The 13,848-nt window shown below is 41.2% G+C and overlaps 2 protein-coding genes across 2 annotated transcripts in view; both read left to right on the top strand.

Moving 5' to 3' along the window:
• Nucleotides 1-4,974, top strand: part of LOC127299362 (DNA-directed RNA polymerases II, IV and V subunit 6A-like) — a 41,295-nt gene extending 36,321 nt beyond the window's left edge. The window contains exons 2-6 of the mRNA XM_071819907.1: nt 3,039-3,073; nt 3,160-3,329; nt 3,405-3,456; nt 4,522-4,589; nt 4,683-4,974. Coding sequence (XP_071676008.1) covers nt 3,039-3,073; nt 3,160-3,329; nt 3,405-3,456; nt 4,522-4,589; nt 4,683-4,752 — 395 coding nt within the window. The 3' untranslated portion in view covers nt 4,753-4,974. The remainder of the gene's footprint in view (nt 1-3,038; nt 3,074-3,159; nt 3,330-3,404; nt 3,457-4,521; nt 4,590-4,682) is intronic.
• A 7,312-nt stretch (nt 4,975-12,286) lies between these two features.
• On the top strand, nt 12,287-13,021 carry LOC127299361 (rapid alkalinization factor-like). The gene has a single exon (XM_051329315.2). The coding sequence runs from the start codon at nt 12,366-12,368 to the stop codon at nt 12,753-12,755; it is 390 nt and encodes a 129-aa protein (XP_051185275.1). The 5' UTR covers nt 12,287-12,365; the 3' UTR covers nt 12,756-13,021.
• The last annotated feature ends 827 nt before the right edge of the window (nt 13,022-13,848 follow it).

Below are 13,848 nucleotides of genomic sequence, written 5' to 3'. Positions count from 1 at the left end.
AGGCATATTATGTTTCGTTAAGATAAGATTGAACCCCACAAGCCTCATTTAATTTGACATGGCGGCCTCACATCTACTGCTTATGCTTTGAGTATATGTGTTGGGACAAGGCACCTTGTTGTCCCATCCATGGGGCGTGTCGCTGTAGGTATGAGTCTTGTTCTCACTCTCTGCTTGACGAGTCGATGGGATAGCACATGACGTAGATTGGGAGGATGCCAAGATTCCTGTCATTGGAGATTTAGCCTATCGGTTTGTAGGGCTATTTATCTTAGGTTGATTGTATGTTTCCTCTTTTCTTGCTATTGGCGATGTTGCGGCTACATTGTACACCTACAGCAAGATGAATCTTGGTTTGTTTTCGGGCAATTGGTTATCGACCCGCGTCAAATGGGTGGCTTGGGAATCTAGTGTATAGAGCGGCATCTATCGTGTTGGCCATACGTCCTTGATGGGAAAGGGGGCTGGCGTTCGTTGCCTTCTCCCATCAGCAGTGTGCACACCTCAAAGCTGGTGGAGTTTGCGTTGATGAGTGGTGGAAAGGTGTGGTTTCAGGGTTTGTCACCGATGTCAAGGGCAATCTAACCTAGAACCTTCGTACTTTGTTCATGTCGGTATTTTTGGTTGGCTTGGCAATTTTTCCTATATTCTTTGGCATGTCGTATATATTAGTCCCTACGATGTGTAAGAGACGACGTTGATGATCGACTAGCCCCTACGATGATGACGTGATACGAAGAGCTCCATGGGCATCAAACGCACTTCAAGTGCAAGTGACGCAAATTATTGGTCAACACATAATCATATCATGTCATGCTATGAAAGGTGAATCTTCTCCTTATATATGTGGTCATCGTATCAAGATGACAAGCTACATAATGTGTGGACTCTTCGAATGCTCAGGTTTGGGAAGTCATTCGAGAGGAGCATCCAAGCATGGGTGCGAAGGAAGAAGCATGTGCTCTTTTGCTGCAAGAGAGACGCATGGAAGCTAGGAAGAACACGTTCCTTGAACTATGCTTTCATTGATTAAGACAACCGTTGCATAAACAAAATAAGTATGTTGAACTGTTGACATGTCAAAGTTGGAATGGGAAAACCAGTGTTATGCAAGGAATGGGACACAAAAATTGCACGCATGCCAGTACATCATTCTGCCAGCTCATCATTTGCCACCTGCCCTACTGGTGTTTTCTCCTCGAGATGTCGTAGTACCAAATTGCTTTTTTTTTGTTGCTGTTGAGAAACTCGTACCAAATTGCTTGGATTGGAAGGAAACATTGCAGGTTTGACCGGTAAGGCCTCGTTTGGATAGCCTGTTTGCAGGCGGATCCTATACACCGACCAGGTCGGTGTATACGCGGGTTGCCGCACACCCCTGGTCGGCTATTGGGCCCGGCCCATTTCGGCCTTTTTCCTTCTTTTTTCCGTTTTCTGTATATTTTTTCTCTTTTCTTTTTTGTTTTTCCCCTGTTTTTTGTTTCATTTTTCCTTTTCCTTTTTTTCAAATTCGTAAAACATTCAAATTGCGAAAATGTTTAAATTCAAAAATGTTCAAATTTGAAAACCGTTCAAATATGAAATTTGTTCAAATTCGAAAGTTGTTCTAATATGAAAATCGTTCAAATTCGAAAATTGTTCAAATATAAAATTTGTTCAAATTCAGAAATGTTCAAATTTGGAAATTGTTCATGGAAAAAAATAATTTTTGTTCAAATTTAAAAAATTCAAATCTGAAAAATGTTCAGATTTTTAAAAAGTGATTTCTTCTTAATTTGAAAAATATTAAAATTTGACAAATGTTCAGATTTTTTAAAAATCTTTTAAAAAAGAAAACAAACAGCAGAAAACAAAAAAGAAACGAAAAAAAAACGGTTTACCTGTTGTTGGGCTGCGGCCCAGTTGGTAACGCGGGGCGCGCGGGGTGTGCGGTATCCCGATCGGCACCGACCAGCTCGGTGGGTAGCACCTCCCCTGTTTGAAGGCCCAAACCAGCATTAGTTGCAGTCCTAGAAAACTGCTCGGTTTCGGAAAATTGCCGCTTGGAAGCCCAGTTTTCGGCCCGTCAGAATCCGTCGGTTCCCCCAACTTCAAAAGCCCTAGGAGGGTCAGAATTCCAATCAGAGACCCGCCGCCGTCGACTACCTCACCTGAGCAAGGAGGCGCCGCCGTCGACCAACTCCCCGCCGCGAACGCCCATCGCCGCCGCCCACTACCTCTCCATTAGCCACTGTCGATTACCTCTTCGTACGCCGCCCAAGAGGAAGGCACACCCCGCGGCGGCAAAACCCTAGCGACAGGAGCACTCAGCGGCGGGAGCCATGGCGGACGATGATTACCATGAAGATGACATGGGGATGGGGTTCGTCCCCTCTCTCGCCTCTCTCTTTCATGCTTGTTTCATGTGATCACCGCTAGGGTTTCCGACTGGTAGTATTTGCTTGTTTGTTGATAGCATATGTGCTGCTGGGGGTTGTTCCTGGACGATTGATTTGGTGCTCAGCATGGAAGTAATTATTTGGTTACACGGGTGCTAGTTACGGTTAATTCGGTTTCGAAAGCACGCGCTCTTGCTGTCGAATTTGCACTGGCTCTCACATGTAAGAGGAATGTTTCTTTGTCAATCTATGAGGGCGTATTTTTGTCTTGAGTGGCAACTCGAAGCAGTTTGTGCAAGATATTTTCTTAGCGTCTGGAGGACAAGATCTCGGTGTTTGTTCCTCATCTGGTGTCGAAACTTGCGTGCCTCTGAATTGTTTTGAGGCGGCGGTTAAGTATTTTAGTTGAAAGATTAATTGCACAAGCTCCATCAAAGTTAGCAGGAGCTGTAAGGCCTTGTGCTTGTAATTGGGATAAGAATTTGAGCTTGTTTTTTGCTTGGTGATTTGGTCGTTCGAGATTAATTAAATAGTTGGTCAAGTCTATCTTTTCAGGATTCCACTGTCATTATGTGACACTATCTGTCTAACTGCACAAACTAAAAAGATTACAGATTATTTGCTGAATTAACTGTGTTACGATTCTTCATTTGTTATGCAGATATGAGGATGAGCCTCCAGAACCTGAGATTGAGGTGTGGATCCATCGTTATTTTTTTATACTGCTGTTACTCTTCAGAGGAAGAGCTTGTAGCTTAACTGATGTACTACTCTTGAATAGGACGGGGTTGAAGAAGATCTTGAGAACAATGAGGATGGCCCTGACGATGTGGTAGGGGGTGAAGGTGGAGAAAAGGAACAGGAAAGGACTCAGGGTCCACGCCATACAACAAAATATATGACTAAGTATGAGCGCGCACGCATCCTCGGTACACGTGCTTTGCAGATAAGGTATACTTCTAGCTGAGTACACCTTACAGTTAACGAGTTCATTCATCCAAGTAATTGACCCTTTGGTATTTGTAGCATGAATGCTCCAGTTATGGTTGAGCTTGAGGGAGAAACTGATCCTCTTGAGGTAAAGCTACACTGATCTTTTGCTTGCATATACTTTTAATCTAGGCTTCCAGATAACGATAACCTTGATTGGTTGCTTTCATTATTTCAGTTACACTTGTCACGCTGAGCAAACTCTGATAGTATATTACAGTCATTTTTTTTTTTACTTTGTAAATAAAGATTGATCTTGATACCATGGATCGTCATGCCCCTGGTATTAAAAAGCCATGCTTATTTATGAACGTACTTTATGTCCAGCTGTAAACTTAAGAATATACCCTACCATTATAAGATTGACATTCTGGATGTGTATGGCCATGTCATCTTTTAATCCAGGGATGTACTTCATATCCAACTCTGAGCTAATGATTATCCAGTATTGTTGGAAGTATTTATGAATCTGTTAATATACATATGTTTGATAGCTGAACAATTGATAGTCTATAAACTCTTAAGATTGGTTCAGGAATGCACCAGTTACTGATGAAGTTATGGATGGGTTACCAGAATGCTTGCTTTTAATATTGTACATCTAATTATGCACCTTATCTGTTGTTCTCTTGAAGCTTAAATGTTCCATCGACAAGGAAATGTACTTATGTGCAGCTAAATATATATGCATTGATGTTTTTCTACACTGTATAGGCGTAGACTACATACATCCTTTGTTGTATTACGTTGTAAATATGGATATAAAGCATATACGGATATACCTAGATATGTGTATTACATGGTAATACAGCAAAGGATGTGTGTAGCTAATCTTAAACCAAAAGGACGTCCTTGCTAATCGTCTATAGTTCTACCTTTCTGTGGAACACAGTTTACAATTTGTGTTATGTTTATCAGAACAAAAGTAACCTGAATAGTTTTAGGTGAGAGCATTAAAACTGGGAATGAGATAAATATGTTTAGTAGGAGCAAAGGGTAACTGAAATGAAACTTGACCTCACTTGTCAATAATTCATTACAAACACACACAGCTGGTTTTCTCGCTTAGTGTAGTAAATGTTACCATCAGTTAAGTCACCTGTAGTTGTAAAATCGTCTGCTCTGCTGATGATCCTCATGTCTTTGTCTTCAGATTGCCATGAAAGAACTGAGAGCACGTAAGATCCCCTTCACCATTAGGCGGTACTTACCTGATGGAAGGTGAGATTTGAAGGAAAAGCAATCCTCACTTCTCTTGCTGCCTACCATGTACTACTATATAACCTCATTGCTATTTACTTTGTTCTGAAATAGTTACGAGGACTGGGGAGTCGATGAGCTCATTGTTGAGGACTCCTGGAAGCGTCAAGTTGGTGGGGGCTAAAGCTGGTAGACTGTTCAACATGAAAGGCTCTGTGTGCTGCATCTGAACTTAGCCCTCGTAGTATCCTCTTGGTTATATGCAAGTCTAGCACTGAACTAGTATGAACAATGTTACTGTACCATGCGTGTAGTCGAATTGCATAGTTGGGTCAGTTTGCTTGAACCATTGCTGTCATGCAGCCGCAAGTTGAACTGAATTATGTGAATATCCTTGGACTTTTAACATTAGTAGGTGCTTTTTTCCGTTGGTGGCCAATGTTGTTATATAAAAGTGAAATGCTGGGCTTCTTGTGCTCACGGTACAGGACTTCCTGCAGGTTAAGCTATATTGGCAGTTTGGACAAAGAAAGAAAGCAAGTACATCGGCAAGTACATCTTTATAATACTTCAAATATGTGTTAGTATGTTCTGTATTTGTTGATCTGTTGTATTAATTCTTTTTATGTTTTCTCTCTCGTCAGTCTACGCTCTTTGTTGCCCTGATCTTCCTGTGAAATTCACAACTATCGGCTTATGTAAGAGAGCACACTAGCTAAAAGACCGTAGGTTTACCATTCTTTGGTGACTTGTAACACCACCAGTGTCATATGTTTGTGGATGCGTAAACATGGGAGCCTCACGCTTTCTGCTTATGTTAGTATAGATGTTGATGTAAGGGCACCTCGTTGTCCCGTCTGTGGATATGCAGGTTTGGAGTACGTCTTTTGTCATTTTCTATTTTACGTGTTTGTTGATCGGTTTGGAGGGCTATTTATAGTGCACTCCTCCTAATTTAGGTTCTCTGCTTTGATCCTTTCATCGTTGCAAGTCTTTGGCACATTTCTCTTTCATGGAAGCAAAGGAAGAACAAGCTCCTTCCCTCCGATCCTTGCATGAAAATGAATACTCATCTCGGTCAACTTTTTGTGCCAAAGACAATGTTAACCAGCATGTCGCAACAATGTCGTTGATATGGAGATCCAAGATCCAGAACATAGAGCCACCTTAGTTAAACATCGACTTTCTGCAGATTGTGTGTGGCGCACTCGTAACTAGAAAGTGTGGAAATCTCACTCGTGCATATATAATCACTATCTAAGTTGTCCTAATCTAAGCGAAAAACATGGAGGTGGAAGAAGAACAAGTTCCTTATATCTGCTTTCACTTGGAACTTCTCGATGGGAGTTCAACTGGTATCCCTACAGAAGTGCTAGGACTAAGCACAAGTCAATCACCTTGTACCTCCAGACTCAACAACACACCATTTATCTCAGGATCCCTCCGGAACAGCCGAGTTGCGCCTCGAGAACCTCCAAACCAAACAAAAGGCTCCTTAATGTTAGCATCCTTTCGGAAGTACCGAGCAGATCCTCCATGTTACTCCTCGCCCCGAGCGCCATTACTCCGCTCGGCATCATGTGCAATTTAAACTGCCATTCAAATGGACACACTAAGTGGAAAAATTTATGGTACCTAAATATTGGTGTACTATCAGTTCCATAGTAATGAGATTTGGGAGGTGACCTCATCAATATTAAAGAAACAGGAAAAATGTGAAAAAAGAACGTAAGAGAAATTAGGATAGAATAACCAAGGGATTTGTCAACCACATAAAAACTGAATCTCATGAGTCTAAATTGTACGTGTCATGTACAGCTTAGCACGTTGTGGAAGATGGTATAGTTTAAGAGAACACATATAAATGCGTATGTTGAATTGTTGAATGTTGATATGGCAGAGACGGCAAGGGCAAAAACCACATAGCTTTGCAAAGAGTTGCTTGCTGCCCTTGGAAAGGGTTAGTGGTGTGCTGACAAAGGAGCGGGAATGGTTGGCTAGATATACGTGCAACGTGCTACGGAAGGAAGGGACGCACAAGTTGCACGCATACTATTATAGCACATTCTACCAGCTGACCTTTCGCCAGTTGCCCTATTTGTATTCCCCCTGGAGATATCTTATCAAATTGTTTGGATTCGAAGATAATAGCATGTTGTATCTGTTTTTCTTTTCGGGAAATTCTGCTAATCTATTAGTAATCCTTAACAACCTTAGAAATAATTAAAAATGTCTTTGCACATTTTTTATTTTAGAAAATGTACTTTATTACTCGAAAGTTTGTATCGTGATAACACAGACAACCATAGACACTAGCGAGCAGATGATGGGCCACCGTTCTCGTCCCTCTATCACTGCTCATCGTAGAAGAGTTTGTTGTAATAGACAGAAGTGATATCGCTGAGCTAGGTCCCAAAAAGAAACTTACACCAGTCGTAGCAACCATAGCTGGAAGAGTTAATGTTTTCTCAAAAGTTGAAAGAATAGGTCATTTTTTCTCTAAATTCATCACGGTCCCAAAAAGTTCCGGCACATTTGTGCTACTGTGGAAAATAGCCGCTTTATATAAAAGGACAAGCACTTTACAAATTTAGCAAACCAACAGACAGTGGCCAAGTCGCACAGAAAACCCACCGGAAAAAAAGGCTGCCACCACCGTCCAGCCCACGATCCTCCATGTTCCCATGACTCGTGTCCCATTACAGCTTTTGCAGCCGAATGATTAGCAGGAGAGACGTGGATCGATTATGCATAGATTATGCCACTGCTATGTGCCTATGACCATCTTTAACAATAGGAAAACATACAAAAATAGGGAAAGGACATTACCGAATTTAAGAAAGAATAGCAAAAGAATGCTCAGTCATATAAATAATGAATCCGATAGGCTTCTGAAATTGCAAGTGTGATGTAGCGCTTAGCACGTAGTCATAGATTAATACATTTTTTTGATAGTAGACGCTTAATTACTTGAAAGTTAAGTATTACATCCGGTTTCTGCACAATTAAGATGAGCCAATCCACAAGTTACAACCAAAAAAGGGAGTGTGAAAGTAAAAACAACCTAAGGCGAAGGAGGGCCAATTCGCATATCACGATGCAATCCATGTTGAAAAAAAAATCTCGCTGTGTCCTCCAGTTGTGCAGACACTTCCATAAAAAGACCACGATGCTCCACATGCTATAAAGGCAACCACAAAAGGAGTGTAGCTGTGCATCGGTAGATAACATGCAAAAAAGAAGTATTTTTTATTGTTAAAAACCTTGTCATTTTTACGTAGTCAAAGCGATCAAATAACAACAATGGTTTCCACCCTAATAAGTGGCTTAAACCTAGGATCCACACCATTAAGTCAGTTGTTGTATATATTTGCAACGTTTCATGGTGGATATAAGGTAGAACCTATTTAAATGGCTAACCATATGGATCAGGCAAATCTACACATGAAGAATAAGGGTGTGTTCGGTTCCAGAACCAAGTAGAATGGAACGGAACCGTTCCACACCTAGAGTCAATTCTTGTGTTCGGTTGTGGAATGGAACGGAACCAAGTGGTTCCTCGAAAGGGAATATTCTCCCCATATGCGGAAGGCACCCATTCCACCGAATTGGTGGAATGTGGTGGAACGGCTGTTACTTAGCCGCTATTAATTACAAAGCACTTCAGTAGTCCAACCGAAAAATAATTAGCCGTTGTTAATTACGATTTTGAGATTAAAAAAGCCATTTGCCACTATTAATTACGATTTTGAGACAAAATATTAAACTTTAATCTCATTCCGTTCTACTCTCCAAATCCCCCCAACCGAACAAAAAAATAATATTAATTACGATTTTGAGATGAAAAGGCAATTAAGCGCTGTTAATTACGATTTTGAGATTTTAAAAGGCTATTTGTCATTGTTAATTACGATTTTGAGACAAAAGTTTAGTTTAACCACATTCCGTTCTGCTCTCCAATTCCTCCAACCGAACAAAAAACAGTACCATTCCGTTCCTCCTTTTTATCCAAACCGAACGCGGGGATGGAACCATTCCATTCCTCTGGAACGGAACCATTCCATTCCATCCCACACCGTTCCAGAACCGAACACACCCTAAGTGCTTTATGGTCTCGTCTTGATTTAAATATAGATATAGATATAGATACAGATACAGATACAGATACAGACACAGATATAGATATAGATACATATACAGATACAGATATAGATATAGATACATATATAGATATAGATATAGATATAGATATAGATATAGATATAGATATAGATATAGATATAGATATAGATACAGATATAGATATAGATACAGATATAGATATAGATACAGATATAGATACAGATATAGATATAGATAATGTACTAAGTCTCGGATTAATATAGATATAGCTAAAAATATATATAAATAATGTAGTAATTCTTTGATTAATATAGATATAGATATAGATAATACATGTGAGTGCTTATGTTCAAATGTGAAAGTTGGCGAGGAAACCTCACAATGTTGCAAAATGTTTTGGCCTATTGTGGTACACGCAATGACATAACTCTAGTAGATTCCATAAAATATTGTGTACTACTAAAATGTGTTTATGGTACACCCTAATACAAATTTACGGTATTGCACGAATTAGGGAGGACATATACCGCAAAAAGGAAAAAACATGTTATTTTTATATGCAGGATCCACATGTCATAGGAAATTCAGTTCTTCTACTTTTTTTTCTCCATTTCCCCTCCATCTCCTCATCCTATTGTCCCCATTCCCTCATTTTTCCTCGTCCACTCCGGTCAAGGGACCGCCCTTCCTCATGTCGATCGGGCGTGATCCGGTCACCCATCACCAATCTCTGGCTGAGATAGAGGAACAAGAACATGCCACGGTAGAAAAAGAGCAACATGCAGGCATGCCCCCCTCACGCATGACACCTACCCCTTCTCTGGCGTGCGGTTTGAGAGCTCCCCCTCAGTCGCCGCCGCTGTATTCCAGAGCCTCACTCCTCACCTCAAGCGGCAAACATGCATGTCGGCCTTACCATGGTCGCATGGTACAAGATCGACACTCCTCTCCAATTGTTGCGGCTATTTCCTCTTCCTTTTTGTTGCGATTGTCTGAATCGATCAGAGTAACGGGTGTGCTATGGAATACGAGGAAGACTTTTTAGAATCGAGATGGCGTGGCAAAAATTTGGCCAGAATAGGTGCTCTAAGTGGTATCTGAAATTGTCATGTTTTACCCTAAAATCGTAAACAGAGGATTATTTTATGGGAAGAACTTTTTAAGAAACCGGCTAGCGTACATTTGGACATTCTATGATTTATAATCCATGGAAATTCACATATACCTATTTACATTACAAATCATATGGTAGATCACAAATTGGGGGAATTTGTGCCTGCTCGACATTTCATGAGTTATGAAAATACAAGAAAGAATTCTATAATTTTGTCATTAACTAAAATTCAGAATAAACAAAGGATTCAAATCAAAATAAAGTAAAGTTAGACGGGGAATAACCTTTTTATGAGAAGTTTCAAACTAGTAAAATATATCTCTAAGATATGAAATAAGAAAAGGCGAGCTAAGGTAACTCGCAAGCAAAGTTCCAACCAATCATTTACTTAAGTTTGAGCAAGTTTTCAAAACACAAAAATATATATACATATGTCTGTTTTCATCAAAGCGCAAAGAGTTTTTGATAAGACTCGCTTTGTGTTACTATGAGTAAACTATCATCGTACCCAACATCATGCCTTATTGAGCATCTTATCCTATCTTATAAAGGGGTTTATTTGGCAACGGCGAATGCTACTCATTTTTAGAGATTTTGACAAAACAAATTTATTCCTCACTGGAGACGAAAGTCAGTAGGAGTACTACTATGAGAAAAGAAATCCATACGTCAGGCTCGAGGACATAGTTAAATAATATTTAGATTCATCTGAGATTTCAATTTCTGGTAAAAATGGAATGGAGAAATGCTCGGAAAAGTTAAATCCACTTAATTTGGGACTTGGTACATCCCAAGAACGACCATCCCTTTCGTCCTACACGCCAAAATTATTCAGAAGGTCGACAGAATGGAAAAATAAATAAGGAATTGTATCAGGAACTACATATAAAAAGAATAGGAAAAAGTGGATTTTAGGAAACAAAATTGTGGGCTGAGTTAAAAACAATTCGCTACTCCAAAAATACTATTATCGAGATTTTTTTTTGTTTCTTTACACGGGCCGCAGTAATATTCACGATATTTTGCGTGCGATCATAGAATGTCTGGTGTTCCTGTGAATTTCTTACACATTTTGAAATATGTTTTTTTTACATATTTTACATAATGAAATGCAGTCAATTTTATACTTGTGCGCCCCCAAAACCACTATTCCTTTTGGTTTGCACAACCAAAATTATTGTGAAGGTCTATAAGATGATAAAAATAAATAAGGAATTATATCAAGAGCTATATACAAAATATCTCGAATAAACACCAAAGTTTGAGGAAAATAAGCAATTTTTATGATTCGAGTTAAATTTCTTTTCAATACTCCAAAAATAATATTCACAAGACTTTTCTTTGGCTTTTCTACACATGCTATTGTAATATTTTTTGTTCACGTTATTTTCATTGTCCGAATGTTCTTGCAAGTTTCCCACCCATAATCTTTTAACATTTTAAAACACTCCCTCCGTTTCTAGACATAAGGTTTATAGTTTTTTTTTTTGAGAAAAGTCTCCAAAATATAAGATATATTATGTTGGGCAACATGTGTGGATATTTTTTTAGAGATTTTTTTGTGTTTCCTTATCTTTTGGAAACTCCTCTACCTTCTCATGTCAATTGCCCATGATCAATCCCGCCAAAACCTTGTGTATTTTTTCCTTGACGTGCATTTCTTAATTTTTGTGCCAGAAACTATACACCTTATATCTAGAAACGGAGGGAGTATGTTTTGTAACATATTTTCATAATTAAATGCGTATGCATATATGAATTGGAACTCCACCTGCCGAACAGGTAGCGGTCGATCCGTTCTATAATAAATGTTGCTAAATGTAGACACATTTTACCTAGAAGTATTGGAGCGTGGTGTTTTGGAGGTCGAACTATATGCAAGTCTTTATTTTTATTTTTAAGGACTTAAAATTCGTATTTTAAAGTTTCAAAATAATCTGAAACAAAATCCTTGAGGTAGCCAACGATGCATGCTACAATGCTGTAAATTTTTAATGCAAATAGATTTGTATTCTAGGCTACACGAGATTGACAAAATCTGAAAAATTAATAGTCTTGAAATTCGACAGTAAACCCAGCTGAAAAGCTGGTGCGAGCCACCCCACGGGACACCCTCCTCACTCGTCACGACCCTTGTCCCATTACACTTAGTTCAATCTAATCATCCAACAAGCTTCGCATATAAACTAATTGATTAGTTCGAGACACCTGGACGATTATGCCACTGCTGTTACGCTCATCCATGGCCGGCGGCCGCACATGGCCATAGTCTTTTGCTACACGCCTCCTCCCTTCCTCATGAGTTGTGGACAGTTGTTCTGCACCTCCCTCCTTAACGCGGCCGCGCTGCTCTCTCTAGTTTGAGAATCGAGGCTAGGACCGCTTTTTATTTAGTCCCACCTCGCTCGCCTCTTCAACACCTCTGCTTCCCACCATCACTTATCTCTCCGTTCACCCCACAGCTCTCTCTCCTCTCGTCACACCAGGACAGCTAGCGCCTCGCTGTACGCTCCCCCACGCGCATTCATTCCCACCCCGCCGCCCGCCGCCGCCGCCGCGCCATGGCCGGCGCCAAGGCCCTCGCCCTGCTCCTCCTCCTCGCGCTCACCTTCTCCGCGCTCTCCGCCACCTCCATCGCCGGCGGGGACCACCACATGCAGCTCCACGGCCTCCTCTCCACCCGCGGGGAGTGCAGGGGCACCGTGGGCGAGTGCGGCGCCGACGGCGGCGACACCGACGGCGACGACGACGCCGAGGGGGAGCTGGGCTCCGCGTCCGCCGAGTCGCACCGCCGCTTCCTGCAGGGCCGGGGCTACATCAGCTACGGCGCGCTCAGGCGGAACCAGGTGCCCTGCAGCCGCCGCGGCGCCAGCTACTACAACTGCCGCCCCGGCGGACAGGCCAACCCCTACCGCCGCGGCTGCTCACGCATCACGCGCTGCCGCGGCTAAGCGCGCGACCGCCGATCCGTCCGTCAGAGTTAAGTAAAGGAATAATAAGCTGCTGGTTCTCCTCGTCTTGTGTTCTTCGGTTCAGGCGGTACGACTGCTATATCAGTATATTTGTTAGTTGCTTTGGTTGCTGCTGCTGCCGCCGCTCTTGTATTGGCCTGCCCTGTTGGGATCTTTGTTCTCGTTGCTGTTGTTGTAAAGTAAAAGAGAGATTTGTTGTACTACCTTAATATGATGAACAAGAGGGATATTTGTTATTCTTTCAACATTATTACGTCTTCCATGCAAGTTCATCAACCAAAAGATAGATGCTTTAGTTCTTCTTTCTTCTGCTTTGATGTTGTGAAATGGAGATGATTATGAGCCGGTGCTGGAATTAAAATAATTAGCAAACAAAATCGGGTTTCTCTTGTACTAGCATTCAGGTGGATCTAGACCACACAACCATGACCCTTCTTCCCATCTAAACATGAAGAGCTATTCTGCATTCATTACATCCGTAGATCTTGCCATCGGACAAGCAAGATAATTTATCTGTTTTTTTTTTTTGCTGCTTCTCCGCATATTGTTTTCTGATTTTTTAATCCGGAGGTTGGTTGAGCAACAGACAGCAGTTAGTGGAGGCCATGTTGCTCGCTGCCTCGCTTGTTCATGCTTGGACTGTACGGTTGGCTGGGCCTCTTGAAGCCAACAATGCGTGCAAACCACTATCACTGCTCATACCACTTAGTTTACTTACCCCTTGATTTGGGGAGATTAGTTTTCGAATTTCCATGTTGAGATGGTTATAGTGAAGTGTCAGTCAATTGGCGAGGAAGGTAGACTTGAAATTATCAAGTGGTTTTTGTAGCGGGTCATGAGCATGTGAGTACAACCATTCCCTCGGTTTTCTTCATTATTCAAGTGATGAAAGATTATACAGCAACCGGTGCTCGTATATAGTTAGATATGGGTTGTTTGGGAGGAATAAATGCCGTGTCCTTGGGCGGAGCTATGAAGTGGAGATTCTTTTGTCCGGCCACGTGTCTACCGGACTGTTGTATAAATGGTGGCCAGCAGAGTGGTGGTGGTGTTTTGGCAGCGAGAGCATATG

The sequence above is a fragment of the Lolium perenne genome, chromosome 5 (genome assembly GCF_019359855.2).
Source record: "Lolium perenne isolate Kyuss_39 chromosome 5, Kyuss_2.0, whole genome shotgun sequence".
Classification (NCBI taxonomy): Eukaryota; Viridiplantae; Streptophyta; class Magnoliopsida; order Poales; family Poaceae; genus Lolium; species Lolium perenne.
The sequence above is the reverse complement of the archived record's forward strand: the minus strand, read 5'-3'. Positions and strand labels throughout refer to the sequence as shown.